This window comes from Ammospiza nelsoni, chromosome 1 (genome assembly GCF_027579445.1).
Source record: "Ammospiza nelsoni isolate bAmmNel1 chromosome 1, bAmmNel1.pri, whole genome shotgun sequence".
NCBI lineage: Eukaryota > Metazoa > Chordata > Aves > Passeriformes > Passerellidae > Ammospiza > Ammospiza nelsoni.
The window spans coordinates 7,137,131-7,159,846 of NC_080633.1; the positions used below are offsets into that span (position 1 = coordinate 7,137,131).

At 43.4% G+C, this 22,716-nt stretch overlaps 1 protein-coding gene across 2 annotated transcripts in view; it reads right to left on the reverse strand.

The window, feature by feature from the left end:
- Positions 1-22,716, reverse strand: part of KMT2C (lysine methyltransferase 2C) — a 187,666-nt gene that overhangs the window by 8,010 nt on the left and 156,940 nt on the right. For both annotated transcript variants that reach the window (XM_059469749.1, XM_059469741.1), the window contains 16 exons: positions 21,372-21,697; positions 18,778-20,606; positions 17,607-17,718; positions 16,587-16,665; positions 16,404-16,467; positions 14,170-14,402; positions 9,636-11,321; positions 8,181-8,393; positions 7,646-7,810; positions 5,869-6,010; positions 4,626-4,773; positions 3,633-3,811; positions 3,378-3,532; positions 2,937-3,189; positions 2,243-2,382; positions 1,190-1,294 (listed from right to left, as the gene is read on the reverse strand). In XM_059469749.1, coding sequence (XP_059325732.1) covers positions 1,190-1,294; positions 2,243-2,382; positions 2,937-3,189; positions 3,378-3,532; positions 3,633-3,811; positions 4,626-4,773; positions 5,869-6,010; positions 7,646-7,810; positions 8,181-8,393; positions 9,636-11,321; positions 14,170-14,402; positions 16,404-16,467; positions 16,587-16,665; positions 17,607-17,718; positions 18,778-20,606; positions 21,372-21,697 — 5,829 coding nt within the window. The remainder of the gene's footprint in view (positions 1-1,189; positions 1,295-2,242; positions 2,383-2,936; positions 3,190-3,377; positions 3,533-3,632; positions 3,812-4,625; positions 4,774-5,868; positions 6,011-7,645; positions 7,811-8,180; positions 8,394-9,635; positions 11,322-14,169; positions 14,403-16,403; positions 16,468-16,586; positions 16,666-17,606; positions 17,719-18,777; positions 20,607-21,371; positions 21,698-22,716) is intronic.

Here is a 22,716-nt window from a genome sequence, read left to right on the forward strand (position 1 = left end):
TAATTTAATTAACTTAATTAGGTACATGCTGATGCACTTGTAGAGGAATGTTACCCTGTTTATACAACAACTGAAAATGAGCTACATGGGACACTAAAAGGATATGGATCTATACAGAGTTATCTTCTCCAGGCTGTATTTTTAAAATTCAATTCCTCCGGAGAAAGTAAGTAGGATACACTTGAAGGAAGGCTTCAAACTATACAGTCTATACAGTTCTCTATATGAGAACACATTAATTAGGTAAAGCTTGAAGGACACAGCCTGTTCTGTCCAATAGTTTAGGGGAAAAAAGGTACATTTGATCTAGAAACAGCAGAAGACAAGTCAGTTAAAAGCGGTACTCAAAAAATTTTAACTGTTTAACTGAGAAACTCAACAAGATCATTCAGACTTCAGTGAAGACTATTTCACTTTTAGTGATTAAATAATCAGATAAATTTAGGTTCCCCTTCTTCTGACTGAATGACCCTTGAGACAGCAAGAAATGATGCCCCATTTCTCTCAGGTGCTGGACACCCCTTGCAGTGTCTGCAGGTAGAGAACTACAGCAGAATATTTGGGAACACCTGAGAAAATTCCCTGGCCTGATTTCACCTTCAGCTGAATGAACTTCTTCAGATGTACTTTTCCAGTAATAAAAAACTCCTTTCCCTGGTCACTGTCAGCTCACAGGCTCCTTACTAATGTTTTGGTAATTAATGCTTTAAAATGGCAGCTTCACCCAAATAAAGTCAGGGAACAGGATTCTATTTTCTCAGTTACACTGACTAAGCTAAACTCTTTTTACAAACTTGCTGTTCAATTATTATTTTCACAGCTGTAATTTTATTTTTAACTGTACAAGCCAAATCCAAATGCAGGATATACTCCCCTTAAAAACATGTCTGTGGCTGTTTACAATGCCCAGAGAACTTGAATCAGTCATTTTGTGAGACTGCACCTTCAAAGCATGGGAGAGCAGCCAAAGGTGATGGCTTTTCTGCCATGCATCTGTCAGACACAAAGTTCTGCAAATATGATTTTTAATTCATGCTGCTGCTTCAGAATCTCCATGTCTGAATATAGAGCAATTAATTTATAAACCTCTCAAATGAAGTGCAAACTTCCCCCTTGGCCCCTCTCTGTTCTCCAACAAATAGCTGCAATAATTTCAGCTCACTTGGGTCTGCCAGTGTTTGATACTTACTTTGTTCTCTGAGTTTTTTGCTTGCACAGCTGCTGAATAAAGAACAAAGCAGTTGTTGCTACAGAATACAATGTCCTTCATTTTATCTGAGCCTTCTTGGGAATCCTGGGAATCAAACACAGAAGAGTGTAAGAAGTGCATTTTAATACCATTCTTCACATAGTAAGTGTAATGAAACAAGTCTTCCAATCTGGCTGGAAACTCTTTTATTTGTAGAACATTTGTGAAATAATGAGGGATGCTGTGATATAAATACTTGATTATTTGACAGATCTAACATTGCCACCACCTACACCCCTGTTCTTCAGCATCTCCTGCCTTTCACAGAAGTTTAACAATCAAAATAAAGCATTCTACACCATGCACCCATCTGCTCCATAGGCACTCTTGCAAAGCAAAATCCATTTTCTTTTATCTTTAGATGGCAAAAGAATGTCTCATTTCAGCCTAATCAAAGCCAGATCTCACTGTTTTATCTCCTGATCCATCTGCAAAACCTTCCTGGGAATTCAGTGCATTCCTGTCTGCAAGAACACTTTACTCTCTGCAAGTTCTGGCTGTGTCTTTGTGGTGCAGTCACCTCCTGGTCACTGAGGACAATGGCATTCATTGAAGGAATGACAGTCCCAGTGTAAGGACAAGAGATTGCAACTGAAATCTGATTCCTGCCCAAAAGGAGTGCAAGCATTCCTGCTCTTACAATAATTCCTGACACAGCAACGTGGCTGCCTCATAAATGAGCTTTTTTGAATTGAGGTCCCTGAAGAAGTCAGGGAAGGAGATTGGTAGCAGAGCTTTGAGAAATCCCATAGACGGGACTTACTTTGTGAAATGTCCTGGGATTCATTTTGTACCAGTAATAACAACTTTGCCATTTTTAGCTGTGCTGCAGATGTGCCTGAATGCCCCACCCTGAATCAGGACACACAAGGAAGGGGAACAGCACAGGAAGCCGAAGTGCTCCTGGCTCCAGGACAAGCAGGACTTTGTGCCATCCCTTGCTTTAAGGACCCAGCTGAGCACAGGGCCCTGCCCTGGCACCTGAGCACTGACCTGTTTGAGGAAGGGCAGGTCCTTGAAGGATTTCCTCACACCACTGCCCAGAACCACGACCTTGCAGTGGGAGCACCAGCGAGGCCTCAGGGCTGAGCCTTCTGCCATGCCCTGGCTGTGATCCTTGTAGCCAGCCAGACCTGGGAACAGATTTTCTGTCAGAGGCTGCATCAGATCCAACCAGATTTAGGAGAGATCACAGTACTGTTCACTGGTCTAGAGTACTAGCACCCTCCTGGATAGGGCATGGAAGGAAGGCTTTAAACCTTGACCTGATAGATAAATTGTATAAATCAGACCTAAAACAGCCATGCTAACTGGGCAAAAACACATTCTTGTGTAAAAAAATCACAAAATTAACTAAGACATGCATACAGGCTTGAATAACCATGTCAATCTTCCTGAATTATGTATTTAAAACCAGACTGGACATAAAAAACTCTAATAATGTTAAAAATTATGGGAGAAATGCCTCACTGATATTGATGTAAACAGACACTGGAAATCAGAGATGGAAGAGAATTACTCATGGTTAAATCCAGGAGCATCCACATGATCATGTAAGAAGAGAAAGGTTTTATGTCGACAAGAACTGAATATTGAATTCTAGAGCATGGATTTATGAGGCTGAGATGCACCAATACTGACTCAGTTAAACCCTGGTACTGCACAGGGGAGGTTCAAGCCCACTCACCATTGCTGTTGGCAGGGAATGGCACATTGGGCTGCTTCAGCCCATAGGGCCCCACCATCCTGGCAGGTCCCATGGGTCCTGCCTGGGGGCCCTGCAGGAGCAAGTGCTGCCTGTACTCCATGGATGGGTTCCCTCTGTGAGTGTTGGTGGCTGCCATGGAGGATGGGACATCTGGAGCATTACTGACCTCGTAACTGTTGGGAATTCTGACATGGAGCAGGTTGGAGAATGCTGCTACAACGCTACTGATGTTCTAAAAACAAGAATAAAAAGCATAATAATTTGTTTACATCTGACAAGCAGCTCAGACAGCAGAGATACAAACTATTAGAAGATTGCAACTGCAGCATTATTACACTGTAACCCCTCAGAGTCACTACACACAACCCAAATTAACTGCTGTTGTACTCTATGTATGCAATACATGCTTATTCTTTTTACCTCAGCAGCTGTGGGATGTAAAGTAATTGCTACAGAGATAAGGCCAGATTTAGGACCATTCTGGGATGGTCCAAGCTGGGAGGAGAAGAAGCCAGAACCAGGTAAGGCTCCTGAACCGGGTTCCGATTTTATGTAATTCCTTTTGGCTTCTGAACCTGAAAAAAAAACCCAGAGAACAGCCCATTAATCCTACACTTAGGGGAACAGACAGAAAACCAATCCTAGCTGTTAGTATTCACTCTGCTGCAGCCTCACCTTTCCCAGTGCTGCTGGGCAGGATGGGAATGATGGGGGATGGGACAGGTTCTGGGTTCTCCTCCTTTACAACCGACAAGTCTGGGTAGCGACTGATCTCCATCCCCACCACGCTCTCAGGAGAGGAAGAAGGAACAAAGCTGTCAGGAGTGTCCCTGTCCTCACAGTGATCTTGAACCCTGGAACAAAACCCAAAAAAGCTGGTTTGGAAATGGACTCAACTTTTGGTAAGCCTAAGTAATACATCATGACAGGGAACTAAAATGAACTTGTTGGTTGTTCCTGGTCACAGAACACAAGAAGGTGGTTGGCCATCACCTCTGGGTATCTCATATTCCATTGCACACATATTCCATTTCTTGGGAAAGATCCATAAAGAAAACAAAGACACTGACAGAGCCAAACCCTCTGTTCCCCATGGCTCTATCCCTCAGGGTAAAAAAATGAGCATTTAATATTTGAATTATTTTAATATTTAAATTGTCTGGCCTTTGTCCACATTCAGGCTCCAGTGCTTCACAGACACCCATATTTTGGGAAGGCAAGTGAAAGGGAGGCAAAAGGGAAGATCTCTGCAGGGAGATTCAAGTTCCAGCCAGTGTTTCTCACTTGGGAAACTGAGTGGATCTCTGCAGTTTCAGGCTGGCTCTTGCACAGTCTTGCTGCTGCTACAGCAGTCACCTGTCACTACAGCACTACATTGCTCCAGGAAAAGCACCTGTTTGAATAGTTTTCTTCCACTTTTAAAAGATCAAAGCAAGGAATCCCTAACAATTTATCAGAATCTAGAGTCTAGTAGTGGCTGTAATCACCTACTTCACTGCTGCTCTCTACACAAGGAATGTTAAGAGTTAAAATGATCCCATTCCATTCTCTGCCCTTCTGTGCCTGTGCAAAAAGGATTTTGTTTCTCCACACCTTCACAGTCCCATCCAATGAAAGATCACAGAATCTGCTCCAAATACCTTTTTGAAGATGTCAAGTAAAACCTACCTTAACTCCTCCTGGTTGTTGTGAGGTGGTGTTGGAAGTGAAGCAGGAACATCCACAGTTTTGGGGCCCTGAGCCATTGCTCTGGCTAATAAATCATCTTGTGGTCTGAAAGGCAACTGGAACTGCTTTGGCCCCAGAGCTTTGGTAACTGAAACCAGAGAGGCACAGCACAATGAGACATCTGCACAGCTCTTGCAGTGACTGACATGCTGCCTGCTGGGTGTGGGTGGGGCCTCACGGTGACACCACTCTCAAGACATTTGGGAGTTCAAAAAATTGTGACCATTCAGGATCAACTTCCATTTTTACAAAAAACCTGCAAATTTTGAGTAAACAGGGCCTGAAAGGCTTTTGAGTGTGTCTTCTGCCACTATGAGAGGATGTTTGTTTACTTTAAAAACCCACAAAACTACAAAAAATCAACGATTTTGAAACAACAAAGGAAAAGGAGTGTAAAAAAAAGGATTTTAATCACTGAATAGTCTTTACAAAGACCCAGTATAAAGAACAGGAAGCAATTTTAACTGTCCAAATTGGGACAGTTATATCAGGAAATACACACTGACTGCACACATTCTGGAGAGGCTGCTTTGAGCTCACTCAACCAAGGAGCTCATGCCAGTCACTTGTACTGGACCCAAAAAACTAATCCTAAGGTTTTCTTTCTCATTTCTTAAGAGTGTGCCTAGCTCTCAACATGCTTTTGAACAGGAACAAGGCAAAGGCACCAACACCTGACACTATACTTGTGTAAAATATTGCTGGCTAGTCATGATTATAACCTTGAGAAGTCTGGGCATTTTGCTTTTATAAAGGAGCACTGCAACTGAGAAGCATCCTAGGAGTAACCTGGAGGAGTCTGAGGGGAGCCCTCCCAGCAGCCTCCAGCTTCCTCATGATGGGGGGCAGAGGGCAGGTGTGGATCTCCTCTCTGGTCACCAGTGAAGGGACCCAAGGCAATGGCCTGAAGTTGTCTCAGGGGAGGTTTAGGGTGGATATGACAGAAAAGTTCTTCACCCACAGGGTGGTTGGGCACCAAACCAGACAGAGCTCCAAGCACATTTGGACAATGCTCTCAGACACAGGGTGGGATTTCTGGGTGTGTCCTGTGCAGGGCTGGGAGCTGGACTCAATAATCCTTGTGGGACCCTTCCAACTCAGCATGTTTTGTGATTCCAAGATCTATTTTGCCATTTGCTACAAGCAGGACAGACCTTACAGCCCCAACACACACGAGCCTTACCATCATGGCCCCCCAGCACTCCGGCCTTGCCCGCGAGCTCCTCGGTGGTGGCGAAGCCATTGACCAACTTCTGGCAGGCCACGGGCGGCGGCGTGGGAGGGAGAGAGGCAGGGGGGGTCGGGGGATTGCTCAGATTGTTCTGCTGCAGGACAGGAGTTAGAGAACCATCAGTCAGGATGGAACACAGGGCTAGCCATGATATTTTCTGAAAAATCCTTTCCTTAGGATTTTTTCTCCTGAGAAGCTGAGAGGCCTCAGGAACAAAATGTAAACATTGATTAATCAATGATAATCAATGTGCTGCTGTGGAATGCAACAGGTGGATCTGTGATTGGTCTCATGTGGTTGTTTCTAATTAATGGCCAATCACAGCCCAGCTGTCCAGACTGTCTCGGTCAGTTGTAAACCTTTGTTATCATTCTTTTTCTATTCTTAGCCAGCCTTCTGATGAAGGCTTCTATTCTTTTAGTGTAGTTTTAATATAATACATGTATCACAAAATAATAAATCAGCCTTCTGAAACATGGAGTCAGATCCTCATCTCTTCCCTCATCCTCAGACCCCTGTGAACACTGTCACACACAGGGAGAGAACCTGCCCCGTTCCAGTACCAGACAATGCAACCCACTCAGAGTTTTACACCCAGATGTAGAACTGATATGCAGCCATAGCTGAGACACAAGCATGAGACACAAAGGTATCTACAGTACAAGACACAATGATGGGCTTTTCTTGTATCAGGGATATCAGAGGAACAGTTCACATGAGTAAACACTGCCAAGTACACTACCAAAAGATTTACAAAAATGCACAGAGAACATTGTAAGGAATCATTTCAAACAGGTCCCTACAGTTTCAGCAAAGGTCCCAACTCCATGCTGAGAGCTGCTCCACAGTGACTCCAGCACCAGGAACAAGGCAGCTTCCCCAGCTGCCCCTCAAGGGGAAGCTGCCTCCCCTTCAGCACAGGATGAGCTTCACTGAAGCAGCAACCATGGAGCAGCAGATCCTCTGCAAGTTCATACTCTGGGCTATCTCTCACCAGTTTATTCAACTGCCCATATTTTAAATGAAAATTAAATGAGAACTCCAGTATCTGTTGTTCCTGCAGTCATGCCCACAAAGCTAATCCTCATTACTTTTTACCACAAGAACTGATTTCTGTAGGTCCCATTCTCAGCTTACACACTGTGTAAGGCTGGAGAAAACACCAATGGTTTTAATAGGTTTTTACATTAGGGTATCCAAGCAGCAAATTTGATTCTGTCTGTTCAGTATCCCACTGCCCTCCCAGTACTGCCACTCTGATCTCAGAGGCTAAGTTTTAAATGCTGTGGGTTATTAACTCATCAACAAACAGTCTATTTTGTTCAGAGCTCCCAGGGTCTTAGTTAGGGCTTGGTGGGCAAATGAGAAAAAGTCTATTTCTTATTTAATTCACATTAAGAAATGTTTAATGCTTTCAAAGACTTTGCAAAACACTGAGAATTCAGTCTTTTCTGCTCCACAAAACTGTAATTACAATTTTCATTATTTAGCATCCATTTGCTAAAAGAGCATTGTAGTTTTTCATTACTTTACAACAACACAGTTCCAGAACCAGTTCCACTTTCAGAGAGTGAAACAATGGTGACTGTTTCACACTGTCTAGTCTAGCAATAGAAGGTTATTTTTCTTCTAGTTGCATAAAAGGCAAGAACTCTGACTAGCAGTAATAATATCACAGACTTCTCTTCCCACAGAGAGCACACAACAGAAATTCAGGTTAAAACCATACCTTGTAAATGAGCTGGGAGTAGTAATCTGAAGCCCCATCAAGAGTAGCACTACCAAAACTTCCCACAAGTCGATTTCCACCATTGAGTTGGCCACTGCCATAAGGGAGAAAGTGTGCAAAGCTCACTCCAATTATTGGTTCCACCAAAGGCAGAAGAGAAAGTTGCTGTATTAAAAGAAAAAAAAAAGTCAGAAATTAAGTCTGAGACAGAACACTGCAATTCTTCAGTCAGTAGAGTGGTTTCTAATTTAAAAGAAGAATTGGAATTTATCCACTGTCAGGAAATTGTTCAGCTCCAGCTCATCCAGAGGCTGCCAGAGCTGACAGGAACTCTGTGGCTTTGGGACTACCAGCCATGTCAGCCCACCTTCCAAAATTAAACACCAAACTTTAAATTCCCTGATTTTGTAGAAGTTCACATTATCCCCAACCTGTGCTCAAAATTCCAACTTAAGCATCAACTTCACTTCCACTGGGAGAAATTCCCAGCTCCATAAGGCCTCTGGGCTGCCTTTGCCAGCCCCTGCACACTCACCTGTTTCAGCTGGATGAAGGTATCTGCATTAGGATAAACTGCCTGCTTCTCTTCTTCCTCTTTTTTCCTCTTCTTGGACCGAGGAGCCGCCTTCTCTCCCGTCCTCTGAGCCCTCTTGTTTCTCTGCTTCTTGGTTTCAGGCCCTCCATCTGCTCTCTGGAGCTGGCTGTTACTGCACCCAAATACTCCTTGCATCTGGGCTCCTGCACTTTGCTGTGTGAAAAAAGGAAGTGCAGCAGAATTTTTGACATGTTAATACACAGTTCACTCCAATTTAATGCATGACTCTGAAAGCACAGGCACAGAGTAATAAATCTCACTGATAACAAAGTGCTATTATTATTTTACTGGCAGGTGGAACTGCTAAACTGCCCCTACAGACAGAATTATGACCTCCCATTAACACCACTGACATCTGAAAACATCATTAAAAACTTACAGGCCAGAAACATTCTCTTTTGAATACCCCCTAAAATAAAGTTACATGTGCATGAAACCTTGGAGATGTTCATGAGGGCCTAATGAAAGACAGACTTGGTGGCAGAAGAGAGGCACAGAAGTTAATATAATACAAAAGTATTTCGAGGTTAGCAGCAAAAAAAGTGTTGTGAAACCTTTCTGGATTGTACCACTTGCTTAAATACTTCCAGTACAAATCTGCAAAGCCTTTCTTCTCATGGAAACATAGCTGGGTAAAAGGGATCAGGATGGGACTCTAATGCTACAGGGGCAAGTCCATTTTTAAAAAAGTCATTATTATTTTAAACAGCTCTACATGACCACTACCACTAGTATTTTAATATTCCTACCATATGTTTCAACTGTAGATCTTTTTACATTTAATTACAAGCTGCTCACAATTGTCTTTACTTTTATGACTATTTTTTTCTTTTAAACACATTTAAATTTTGTGTTAAGAATTAATTTAGAGTTTAAGCAGTCAAAATCCAAAAGCAGAGATTAAGATTACAATAAAATGACCAACAAGTCTAAGTGTAAAGTGTATCTACCTCCAAAGAAAGCACTTTTCTTTAGGTCTGTTTTTAAAGACCTTATAAATTAATAAATCATACAGATAACTCAGGTGGAATCACAGGAGAAAGGAGACACACCATGTTCTGTACAGACACATACCAGTGAGTAATTAGGAATCATACTGTAAAAGCCTGTCTTAATATTAGGAAGTGGTAGTTTTGAAGACAATTTTCTGTAGAAAAGTACTATTTTTTACATTTTAGTGACTTCTGAATATGCTGACCTAAGAAGCCATATTAAAATTTATTCTTTGCTCAACACAGGTGATTTACTTGTGGAGAAAAGGTAGGAAAGAGGTTAAAGTTCCTTAAAGCTGTTTCCTCCACCCCTGTACAGGTAGGTTATATCCCCACACAGTAAGGCACAGACCAGGCTGGACTGCTGCTGACCACAGTGTAACAAAACCAGTCCCAGGCTCACCATTCCTTCAGCTGGACTCTGCTTCTCTGCTAACTTTTTATCCCCAGAAGCCTCCTCTTCTGCTCGGCCACTGTTCTCTGGTTTCTGATTTAGAAGAGATGAGGACTTCTTGTTTTTTAGCAGGTGTTTCAGCAGTTCATTCCCTGACTCCCCTTTGGCTGCCAGAGCACTGGGTGGCTGTGCTGGACTCGGAGCTGAAGAGCTTGGCTGTGAGGTGACCTTATCCTCCTCCACCTTAATACTGCTTGGATTTTCTGGTTTAGGCTCAGCTTGACCTGAGCATTGATCAGTCTCTGCCTTTTCCAGTTTAACTTCTTGGAGGCTGCTGGGTGTGTCCATTGTAGCCTTTTCAGCCTCTGCACTCCCCCCTGGCTGTGTGTGGGACACGCTGCTGCTGCTGCTGGGGAGCTTCCCCTCCAGCTCTGGGGAGCTCTCTGCTGTGTTGGATGTCGAGGGGCCTGTGAGCTCCAGGGACTCCAGTTCATCCTGGTGCCGTGGCTCATTGGGGGTGTTCACTGTGGGGGTGGAGGTAGCATCAGAAATGGTTGGGGTTGATGGTGCAGTGATATCCGAGTGTGGAGTTGACGGGGCTTTTATGGACTCGGCATCGTCGTCCTTTTTCTTTTTCCGTGTCCTTTTCTTTTTGCCTTTCTCTTCTGGGATTATGTCAGAATAGAGCTGGATGAGAGACTGGCCTGACACAGGGATGTTTGCAGCCTGGGGCACACCAGTGTCCGACCCACATGGGGCACTGCCCCCCAGCACAGGAGATGAAGGGACAGCAGCAGGGAATGGAGGCCTGACCTGGTTCTGTGTAAAGGCAGCCCCAGGGAGATTCCCATGAGTTTGTTTTACATTATGGAAACTGGGGGCTCCACCTGCACCAGCAGATGCATCAGGTCCAAAAGCTGCAGGTCCCACTGGCCTTCTCTCTGTGCTTTGCATAAAATTAGTGGCAGGAGGGGAGGTGACAGCACCCTGCTGCAGGATCTGCCCCATCTGCTGCTGCTGCTGCTGTGGGGACGGCTGCACGGGCCGAGGGGTTTGCATGAAATCACAAGGCAGCTCAGAATTGAAGAAAGGTATCTGAGATAAAGATGTTTTGTTGTTCATTTCAGGCCCCATCATACTGTGCTGCTCCAGCTCCATCCTCTGCTGCAGAGCTCTCTGCCGATCCACCTCCTGCATCAGCTGGATGCGCTGCCGCTCCTGCTGCTCCCGTAGGCGCTCCTTGCGCTCCCGCTCCTGGAAGCTTTCACTGAAAGGGTTGTTGTCCTCAAACTCCACCCTCGGGGGTGGCCCTGACTGTGCAGCTGCATTTGGGCCAGGCACAGGAGCTGGTGCACCAGGAGTAATTGGCAGTGGTGTCATTGGAGGCTGCATCCTCGCTGGATTCATGGAAATGTGACTCGCAGGGTTTGCAGGCTGCCACCCGGACAGATTTGGCATCCTGGTGGGGTTGGATTGCCCAGGCATCACCACTGAGTGCTGCTGATGCTGGAGCTGCTGTGGCACCATGGGGAAGCTCTGCTGGTTCATTGCTGGTGCTGCTCCTCCTGGAACCATGGGAGGCTGGCCCTGGACCCCTGGCATGATGGAATGTGGGGCCATCCCACACTGCTGCTGCTGCTGCTTGATCCGGTACTCCTCAATCAGCTCCGCGTGCTCCTTCTGCTGCTTCCGGATCTAAACATCGAAACAGTCATTATTCACCTCTGCCACAAACTGCCTGTGTGAGCAGCATAAAGCATGTAACTCACCACTGTAATTCCAGGAGACAATGAACCTCAGAATTTCTGCAGTGTTTTTAATGCTAAACAGCCACTATTTCATCACAAATACTCCCCAGCCCAAGACTTCAGACCAAATAGCGTTGTCTCAAAGTTCTAATTACACATCAAGACTCACTGTGCTAGAGAATATAAAAATGTAAACCAGCAGTGATCCTTGTCCTACAGATCTTATCATCCATGCACAGAATACAACAGTTGGGATCAGACAGGAAAAGGGAAACAGTGAGATGGATGATGTTCACACATCAGCAATGTTTTAAAAAGATGTAACTGGAAAGGAAAAGCTTGCAGGAAAACAGTGATGGATATTCCCATTTGTTCACAGGCAGATCCTCAAACACCCCATGTCTGATGAAAATTGCAACTGCTGCTTGAAAATTTAAGATTTTAAGACCAAAATAAACTCAACATGGGCACTGCAAGTTATGCCTTGTAGCTTAGACAAACAGAAGTTGAGGGAAGGACACAACACTGTCAACTGGACAAGCAAGAGCCTTTCAGAAACACTGCATAGACCCAACTAAAATAAAAACAGAAGGATCTGCAATCCACTGGTTGATGATACACACACTATGGAAAGTCTCCCTCTCACTTCTGCTCATCTGATTATGACTTCCACAGCTTATGTAGGGATAGAAACGCTCTGTAATGCATTTTGAATTGTGTGACAGCCCTCTCCTTTATCTGAAGCAAGGACTGAGACAGAAAGCTCAGGGTAACAGTGATGCCACAGGACACACTTCATGCTGCAGGATAGATGCACCCAAAAGGTTATTTACACAATAATCCCAGGTCCAAGATGATTTATGAGCTCTGCCTTGGCACTGACACTGCTGGATAAACAGAGCTACTGCACAGAGCCTCTGATTGGATCCATCTGCACTGCACAGACCCAGTGCTCCAGGGCTCCTCTGTGGTCCTGCAGCACTAAACCTGTGCTGGCTCTGTGGGCTGTAATTTGAGGCCCCCAAAGCACCACAGCCTCCAGGGGTGGATCAGCCATGACTGTCCCTGGAATGAGCTGTGCTGTCCAAGGCCCAGGGCTGAGCACACCCAGAGGCCCTGAGCTGAGCTGGAGATGTCAGCAGAGCAGGGAGGGCAGGGCAGGGCCTGTGAGAACAGGCACAGTGCCACAGGGGCCATCTGGCAGTGTCTGTGTGGCTCCATGCCTGGCCAATAACCCTGACTCACAGCAGCTCCTGGGGCACACTCAGCTCTGTGCTCTCTGTGCCTGTGTCCAGGACCAGCCACTCCCAGGGATGCAGCAGCTCTTTTCTCTCACCACACATACAGAGACTTTTCAAAAACTAACAGGAGCTTGATTGCAGAAAAATGACTTGATCTGATTTGAAAGAGTGGCAAATTGCTTCCAATAGAAGGTGGTTAAAACTATGCTTTAAACCTCATTTAAGCTTCTATTAGGTACAGAACAAAATGCTGCTTAGGACGTGGATGAATCAAACACTGGTCTAAATCAGTGGCTAAAGGGCAGTGGATGGCTTCTGCCAGAAGTAGATTAAACTTAAATTAAAAAATTACAAATAGGAGAACCTTAATTATGGGGCAGTAAATGGATCTGCCAGCAATGTCATAGTTAAAGCTGTTACTTCAGTCTAACTCCACCAAAAGATCAGACTGTTGTATGTGCAATAAAAATTGGTTAAAGGGAATTTTTTTTGCATTTGTTCTACTTGTGATTCATTGTAGAAGGGGAAAAAAATTATGTAGAAATAATTTACCCACTCCATCCCTCTTCCACACAATGGAAAGATGAGCCAACTTCTATCCCATCCAGCACATACTTTGTCTTGAAGCAACACAGGGGAACTCAAGGGTCAGACATTGCTCAGGACTTCATTCCAAGCTGTCTGCTGCCAAGTTTTTCCTTCATACTAGTAAAGGATTAATTCTAAAGCATTTCCATTTTTCAGCAAGACTAGCTGATCCTGACAATCATGCCATGTAATTTATAATAAAAGTCTTGAGGAACACAGCACTAACTACTGGTGGGCAAAGCAAAACTATCACAGGTTACACCTCACTATTATCACAGTTACAACATGTGAAATTCCAGCTGAATGTAAGGAAAGGAAAACAAAGCCCAGTGAAAAAGGTTACATGTAGAAACAGGAGCCCAGAAAGGCTGGAAAATCTCTTCCCCTGGAGACTTACAGAACTTGACTGACAAGGTGCTGAGTAACCTGATTTAATCATGAAGCTATTTCTGCTTTGATCATGACTAAACGATCTCCAGACATCCCTTTCACCTGTGTTATTCCACGACACAATACTGATGATCAGCATCTAGGAATGAGACAGACCATAAAACTAGTCTAACACTAAAGATAGAATAAAAATAGATTTTCAAACTGTAAAAAAGAAGAATGGGTTAGAACATTCGCTCAAGCCTGAAACAAAGCCCTGCATGCAAAAACTTTTCTCTGAATGTTTCAGTTTTTCTTTACATGGTGTCAAGAACTCTGCTGCAAGTCATTTTGCAAAGGAATTCCCCTCTTCCCAAAGGAGTAACCCAGCTTTTTGTCATAATGCTTGCCACAGAATATTCCTTTGCAGCTCCAGAGTCACCTACACTCCAGAGCAACACTGTTACACAGAACAAAACAGGGAGTGGCTCCTTCAGGTAGAGCTCCACTGTGTCTTTCAGAAGATTTAAAGGAAAGACTCACTACCCCTGTGAGAGCTCAGTGCCAAGGAGAACAGTCTGGATTCCAGAGGATTACCTGATCTAGCTGTTTTTGGACCATGCTCTGCTGCTCAGTAACGTGTTTCAGCTGCTCTGCATCCTCCTCTGGGAACTCCCGGCCGGCTTTCTTGGCCGTGCGCTGCTTGGCTGAAAGGGCCTTCTTGGATTTCCTGTGGGCTCCAATCTGCTCCTCCAGGTACTTCTGCTGCATTTGAAGCAGTTGTTGTGTGTCCTGCAGCCATTCCTCGTATTGCTTTCGTTGGGAATCATCTAGAGAGAAGGGAAATGAAGTGTGATATGATCTCATCCTGGAGATGAGGGCTCATCCTACTTTTTAAAGCTCAAGTTTAACCATCGGATTCCCCCCCTTATTTTAAGAAACTAGTGGTCAAATTCAGCCAAATTTGACAGAGAATTTGGTACTTCAAGAAGTGGTATGTTCTTGGACTGACCTGAGTAAATGAGAAAGATATCCAAATTAGTGCATTTGTGAGAGGAAACACACTTGCCAGTGAGCAAATGTGCCTTTGAAAAGCCACATTTACTGCTACAGAACCCAGTGATTCCCTGTCCTGCCACAGAAGAGGGGACATGGAAGACCTCTAGAAGTACTCAAGTACAAAGAGATTATGGAAAAAGGACATAAAGGAAACATGGCCTGATTAATTCTGGTGTTTGCAGAAAACTGTTGTACATATAAGATTTATTTTTATTACAACTTCAAAGAAAAATATTAAAATTATGAACACAATTAAATATTCACTAAGTGAAAGAATATACTGTTTTTGCAAAAATCACTTTGTCAGTGTCAGGCCTCAGCATGGGGCCTTCAGCACCAGTGCCATTTCATGCCCCCAAAATAAATGTCTCTCATTTAGGCTGTAACTGAGGCATTGCTCTTCCTTCAAATGAGAAATGCTTGTCTGCCACAGGCAGTCCATTGCTCTCTGATGTTTTTCTGGAGGCAGAACAACCATGTCTGATGACACTTGACCTGCACTAAGCACAGAAAGCAAGACAGAACACTGGTGATGGTGCCATTTTTCTCCTGATTACATTTTCAGTGAGCTGGGACACCACAAAAAATCAGAGATTTTCCTTGTGAAGACCCTTGTTTAACAGAGATACCACCCAGCTCCATGATTTAAATACAACCACATCCTCCTTGTGCTCCAAACCCTGCCACCTTCTCCTCCACGAGTCACTGTGTCAGTGACAGCTCTGACTGAACAGCTCAACTAAACCTACTCAGGGTGAGCCTCAGCCTCAAGGTGCTTGCAGGGAAAAAATCTGCAGAACTGATCCCAAAAACTGAGGGGACAATTGAGTGCAAACACTGAGAGCATCATGCGAAACATGAAAGCACAGAAATTTTAATGAGTTCCAGGTAAGAGTAACTACTACTGAACTGAAAACCAGATTTACTCAAGTGCTCAGAACCCACCACCACCCAACCAGAGCAGGGCCATGCTGAGTGCCATGTGGAATCACATCACAAATAATTAATATAGATAATATTGCCAAAGCTCCTTATTGCATACTCAGTGCTGCTACTTCAGCTTCTGGAAAATGTGAAGGAGTTTACTTCTGTTTCTTATTCACAAATATCAAGTGAAGTATTTGTAGTGATAGAAACACTTTTTTACACATGGTCTTCCTCTCCCAACATATGCTCAGTTTTAATTTCTGCTAATAAATCTTTCTCATCACACAGACTAGGATTCACAATTGATCTAGGGCAGTCAGAAATATGGAATGCAAAAAGCTAGTGCAGTGTATTTCTTTCAACAACTGTGTTTCACCAGTGAGGTTTGCCTAACCAGTGCCTGGAAAGCTTTTTCTGGTATTTGTTCAAATGACAATGATGCTGCACAAAACTTTCTGCTTCTGAAATAAAAAATTCCATCAACACACAGCTGTTCTCATTGAGCACAGAATATTGCAACACAACCCAAGACCAGGTTTCTAATACAGCAGTCTGCCAGTGAATAGATTGCTGCTCTCATACAAATCCTAATAATGTTAATTTTCTGTTTCCCTCTTTCCTTATGGTGTTTTGTTGATGATAGCTTCCATTAAAAAAAAATGGTAACAGCATTTACTATACACCCCTTCATTACCTGGCATTGTAATGATGGAATGACTCAATTTTAAAAGGATGATTTTTTGAGACAGGATCCATAGTTCATTTTAAAGAAAACTGAACTGCAAAATGAAAAAAAAAAAAAAAAAAACCCAACCCATACAAGAAATTATTAAATCTCTACTTACTGACAAAACCAGGACCAAAGTTGGGAGGATTAGGTCTAGAAATCTGAGGTGTCAAACTTCCATCCTAGAAATTTCAGTAGAACAGACAGACAAGGATATTAAATCATGATTCAATTAAAATACCCAGAACTTAGTGATCATTATTGAACAGTTTTGTTTCCAGCCCATAACAAGCTGCATTACCTGTGTAATTGCCTGTTGCATATGATTTTGGCCCTCAACGGTCTGAGCTCCTGGCACTGGCTGACCCATAAAGGGAAACCTATTGAGAAACAGAAAGATAAACTGTAACCTTGCAAACCAGCACATTAGGAGAGACAACTTTATTATGTTCAATTAAACAAAGCACTCAAATATTATACAGACATGCACTTGAACTTCTGCGCCAAATCTTTTCAACACCTGGAGAATACAGACAGCATTTGCCCTTGGTTGCAACTATTGCATTTTACATTTTTCAGAAAGATGATGTAAACATGACCTACTGTGCTAGAACAGTGAAAACACACACACACAAGTTTGTATTTGTATTTTAGTATTTTATAATTTAAAGAAAAACAGCTGAATGTATTTAGGTTTCATGGTCACCATCACAGTCAATTGGAGTAGGGTAAATTTACACCTTGGGTAAGGCGTCTATTATCATGGGGCACTGGACAGAGAAAATCCAGTTTGAAGGGCCACACAAAAGAACAGGCACAGATCCCCCCTGGCCCATGGACTCCCCACCTACCCTAAGGACAGCCTGCACAGTTCATGGCTCCTTTTGTCCTCAGAAGGGATTTAAGGAGAGGATGGAACTTCCACTACTTGGGCTAAAATCTTACTTATACCCAGCATTAAATGATTTGCTGCAACATGAGGTTCCACTGTTACATGGCCACCCCCAGTTTCTAGCACAACCCGTGGGAGATGTGTCATTACCTAATTAGCAAGTGGGAAAACAAGAAGAGCATCAACATGCTGGCCATGTTGACCCATGACACTACAACTGGAACACAAATCTGATGCATTTGAATACCTTTTATAGCTCCTACTGCCACACTGGCTTTATTCCTAGGAGATAATCCTGTGTTAGCATCAAATGCGAACCACAGGACAGAAAGAATTTTTTTTTTTCATTTCCTGCACACAGTTTCCCTGAGCTCTGTCATTTCCTTTTACATTCTGTAGTCCTAAAGAATGTTGTCAAGAGTTGCCTACCTGTTCATGACCATTGGTGGCATCCCCATGTTATTCTGTGCCATGACTTTGTTGATCCCCTTAAGAGCCACCATTTTTGCTTTCATTATGGGATCTGTAATTGCATCAAAATCTGTAACACAAAATCAGCAGCAGTGAATCACACAGCTAAACATTACAAGTTATTAAATGGAAATTACTTGTTTACATTTAGTTCATGTGTAAATCTTCAGTAAAACATTAACTGCATTCCTATTTCACAATAATTGTCCTCCCCACTTTGATATTCAAGGTTAAAGAACTTCTAACAGTAGAAGTTGGTGCAGCAACAGCTGTCCTTGTTTTCAGCCACAACACACAACCAAAAGAAGGTCAGTCTGAGAGTCTGAGAAGGGCTCTAGACCAAATCTGGCCTATGACCCAACAGATTAATAAATTCTATTTATGGGTTTAAGACTCAGGAAGAGTTGTTGTTCCTGTGATCTCAACTGGCAACTGGCACACCACCACTAATGCACTATGAGAGTGGCCTTGATGGTCACTGTAGTTACAACTTCAAAAATTCTCAAAATTTAGTGTTTCATTATCAGTTAAATGATGGCCATGGTCTTGATATGAATGCTCAAACTGTTAGGTTATATTAAACAAGCAACCACAGTTTTTCCTAATTTTTTTCAGTACAAGCAGAATTATATGTGGTATTTCTGGACCTTGCCTAGACTTGTGGGTTAGTAACAGCTTTTGATAATCCCTTTCCTTGTGACACAAAAAATACTCCAAAAAAAGTCATAAAACAACCATAAACATAAAATTATTAGATCAAATATTAAGATCAGCTACTGCACTTGATTACCTAATTTTGTTTACAAAGGATGCATTTACTCCCTATCTCTTGAGAACCTAAAGGATGAAAAGAGTATATGACACAGCTGATGTCACAAACATTATCAGTAAAGCAGAGTTACCTTGATCCTGGTAATGACAACAGGAGCTCTGCCAGAGTTCAGAATTCCACCTACATGCTCAATTTCCATACTCCCTTTATACCTAATAGGCAGGCTCATTTTTATTATATGCCACCTTCAAGTTCTACATATTTACCTGCTTCTGGCAGTCCTGTGGATTATTTAACTATTTGTTGCTGCATTTTTAGAACACCATCCAGAAACACACAAACAGGACACCCACATACCAATATTGGGGAAAAAAGGCTCTGAACGCTGGCGAATCATGGCCTGCATCTGTCTCTGCTGCTGCTGCTCCTGCCTCTCCTGATCCAAGAGGTCCTGCAGAAGAAGTGGCTGCTCCTCTAGCAGAAGTGGCCTCTCTCTGTTTTGCTGCTGAGCTAATGGCTGAGGGAGCATCATCTGCTGGGGACCAGCGATGCCGCTGGGACCAGGACGGTTTGGTACAGCCACAGTCTGATTCGATGTCTGTCCTGTCCCAAAGTTGTGATTAGATGACTGACCCTGAATAAATCCTGGATTTGGTGACCCTTGAGAAAAATTATGGTTCATTCGTGGAACCATGGGCAGATTGGAATTTAAAGTGTTTTCCAAGATCTGTCCAGCAGGTGTCATGAGTGTTTGTGAAATACCTGATCCATGGTTCATTTGTGTGGGTGGCAGAGATTGAGATGGAGATCCCAGAGTTCTTCCTTCAGCATTGTCTGAGCTTTCACTAGACAGCAAACTTGAGAGGACTGGGGTGGACCCAGAAATACTGCAGGAACTTACTGCTCCTTGAACAGGCAGTGGAGCAGATCCCTGAGCATCTGGACTAGGCACAGTTGTATCTTGGCTAGGAACAGCAGGAGTTTTGTCAGGGAATTCTGGGTTAGCAGGTTGCACAGGAGCCTTTTCCCCATCCTTTAACTCCACTTCAGCAGCCTGTTGAGTACTTGTGGACTCAGTATTTCCATCACCTTTTTCATTTTCATTCTTCTTTTCCTCTTGAGTGTTTGGGGAAAGTACTTTTGTTTTAACTTCATTTTCTGTAGCTGATTTCTTTGGTGGAGACTGGGTCTCAGCAGGGGCAACAGCTGTATCACCTTGTTCTTTCTGTTTGGGTTCTTCTGCCTTGCCCTGGATATCTAGTTTGTCATCAATGGGGACACTAAGGTCTAGTTCTTCATTAAACATTCCTTTCTTATCCCCCACATCAAGGTCTGGGTCTGTGTATGCAATTAAATCAAATTCCCCAGGTCTCAGAAGATCATCAAGGTGAGGATCATTGGTTTCCAAATTATCTAGAGTGTCCAGTTCATCTCCTTTCCCATCCTCTGTGTCCAGGTTCAGATTTTCCAAATCCTCATCATCTAAATCCTTGACTTCAACCCCATCGAGGTCTTTCACATCCAAATCTTTTACAGCAGGATCATCAGGATCAAGCTTTTCTTCTAGACCATCACTTGGCTGGTTGGAAATCTGCAAGTTTGCAGATTCATCAACTGGTGCAGATGTGGACAAAGATGTTCCTGGGAATGCATCAGCAACTGGCTGCCCCAGAGAACGCATCACAAGTGCAGGTGGGTTCTCAGCATTGATCTGATCCTGCTGGGACTGGGACATGTGCTCCAACCCCGCAGCCATCTGCAGCTGGTTTGGGATTCCTTGAGAATTGTGTCTCAGCGGCTCTGCCTGCCTTGGGCCTGGGAAATCCTGCCTGGGCAGGAAGCCGGGGTGCCTCTGGTGCTGAGCTGCTGCATCCAGCACGGTGGCAGCAGCAGCAGCAGCAGGGCTGAAGGGCAGCCTTGGCCTGCCATCAGGAGCCCTGTGCCGCAGCTCGATGAACGCCTGCCCCAGGATGTTGTGCTGCTGCACCGGGATTCCCTGCGGCGGGAAATGCTGCGGGATGCCGGGTGCGTTACTGATCTGAGGGCTGCTCACTGCCCGGGGCATGTCAATGGACAGGGACCTCCTCAGCTGGGGGGGAACTCCAGGCCGCTGCAGGGGCTGCTGAGGACCAAGGAAACGCTCCTGGCCCGAGGGTGGACCGTGGCCCCCTCCTGGAAATCCATATCTAAAATAAAGCATGAAAGGCAAATCATCTTTTTTCTCAGTCTCACACGACTAAATAACTGTTCACCAAAATGCTTTACATGATGCATTCATCAAGATATTTAAATCAATGTTTTGACTAATTATACTTACATTTAAACGAGCTTTATGACTACAATAAAATAATTGCTTTAATTATGTTTAATAAACAACCTGTTTTCAATTTCAATAATAATAATAATGGATAGAAAACTCTGACAGTCAGAACTAACATAGTAATTAAAATACATGTTAATGCAAATCAGAGTAAAAAAACCTCAGTGTGTGGATTTAGAAATAACTGAAATAAATCCAGATACTGAAAAAAATTAACTTCTGAGAATGTATGTTGATACTGGCATTCATTTTACATTGTAACATTCACTGCAAAAATGCCACAGACAGAAGCTGATGTTTGATCACATACTCATTAGAAATTATTCATTATTAAGACATCATAAATAAAGTATTTTACTTTTTTTTTTAAAATGACCCAAAAGCCATGGACAACATGATGTCTCAGGTCACATAAGTTTCACTACTTCTGCAGTTTCTCCATTTATTTTTCTGAATTACTCCCAACAAAACAGCGTAGAATACTTTGTGTAAAACACACCTTCTAAAGTTAAAGGAAAACCCACTGCACGTACAGAGTTCAGGAAGGTTACCAGCTCCTGTGGATGATTTTTCATCCTGTCTGAAATACCCCCTTCAACTACCCCTGAGTTTAAGAGACGCAAGAGCTCACCTCAGACCATGAGGTCTCATCCCCATGGTGTTCATGTCTCCTGGAAACTGGGGCCTGTTGAACTGCCCATCCCCAGGGAAGGGCCCACGCTGCTCCTTCGGGTACATGGAGAACCTTGGCCCACCTGGAGGGACCACAGAGGATCTGATATTCCCAGGATAGGGAGGAGGAGGGCGGTTAAAGATCTGATTTAAGTTGTCTTGCTGCCAATGCTGAAGAGGGGCTGCATGGGGAGGAGCTGCTGTGTCCTGCAAGGCCTTTTCCTGGCGAACTGCATTCTTCTTCTGCTGCTGCTGCTGTAGAATAATCTCACGGAGCTTCTGGCGCTGTTTACAAGAAAATAAATCATTATACTTGACACTGCAACTGACATCTTTTGAAGTGTTGCACTCAGCTAGGTTTACTTTTTGAGGAAAGAAATTCTTCACTTGTTAAAAGAAAATATTATTAAAAACAACAATCACCTCAGAAATGAGGAGGAGGGTCAAATGGTGCAGGGTGCTGGCAACCCAACTTAACATCCAGACCTCTTGGTAAAGTGTATGGTGTGATCCCATTCTACCATTTAACATGGAAGCAACTCTCTTTCCATTTTTCTACTCCTGGGGCAGGCCCTTTCACCACGGGAAAAGTGCATTCTGAGAGACAAATGTGACTAGAGGCCACTGAAGAAAATTCAGCAGAAGGTTTTTACACCATAGCTGCAGAATTCTCTCTTAACTCTGTATGATAACCACTATGAAAAACCACTGGTTTTCCATTAAATTCACTTCCCATCCCTCCTTCCAAACAGAAGATTGAGCAGCTTTCCCCAAGCTGAATGCAATTCTATCTCTTAGCAAGAGCTGTTTGCCATTCATGGACAGAAACCTGGAGTGAATGTGCCTCAAGAAGAGCTGCAACCAAGGGAAGGATTCATCTCAACACACTGGCCAACTGCAAAGTCAGACATGGTCTGAGATCTGTGCTTGTACTCCCTTCTCCAGCCACTGAACAAGTCACAGACAATCAGTTCCACACCTCATTTGTTACAGAATAGAACAAACTGACCTTTTAAAATGTTTTTTTAACTCGGACTGTAGCTAAAGGCACTACTACAGACCAACCATCTATGTCTTCAGTGGCTTCAAACACAGCCTTTGCTTCTTTTTTTTGGATTTTGTCCAAACTCCTTAGAAATTACTGATGTTTCTGTATTCTGTATATTGTGGTTCTATCCAGAAGGACCAAAGGAACATATTAAGTAAACTAAGATAATACATATCTTACATATAGTTATGTTTAATGGCAAAAACCTTCAAGTATTAACAAGAACGGGGAAAATTCTTATACTTCCAGAATTTTA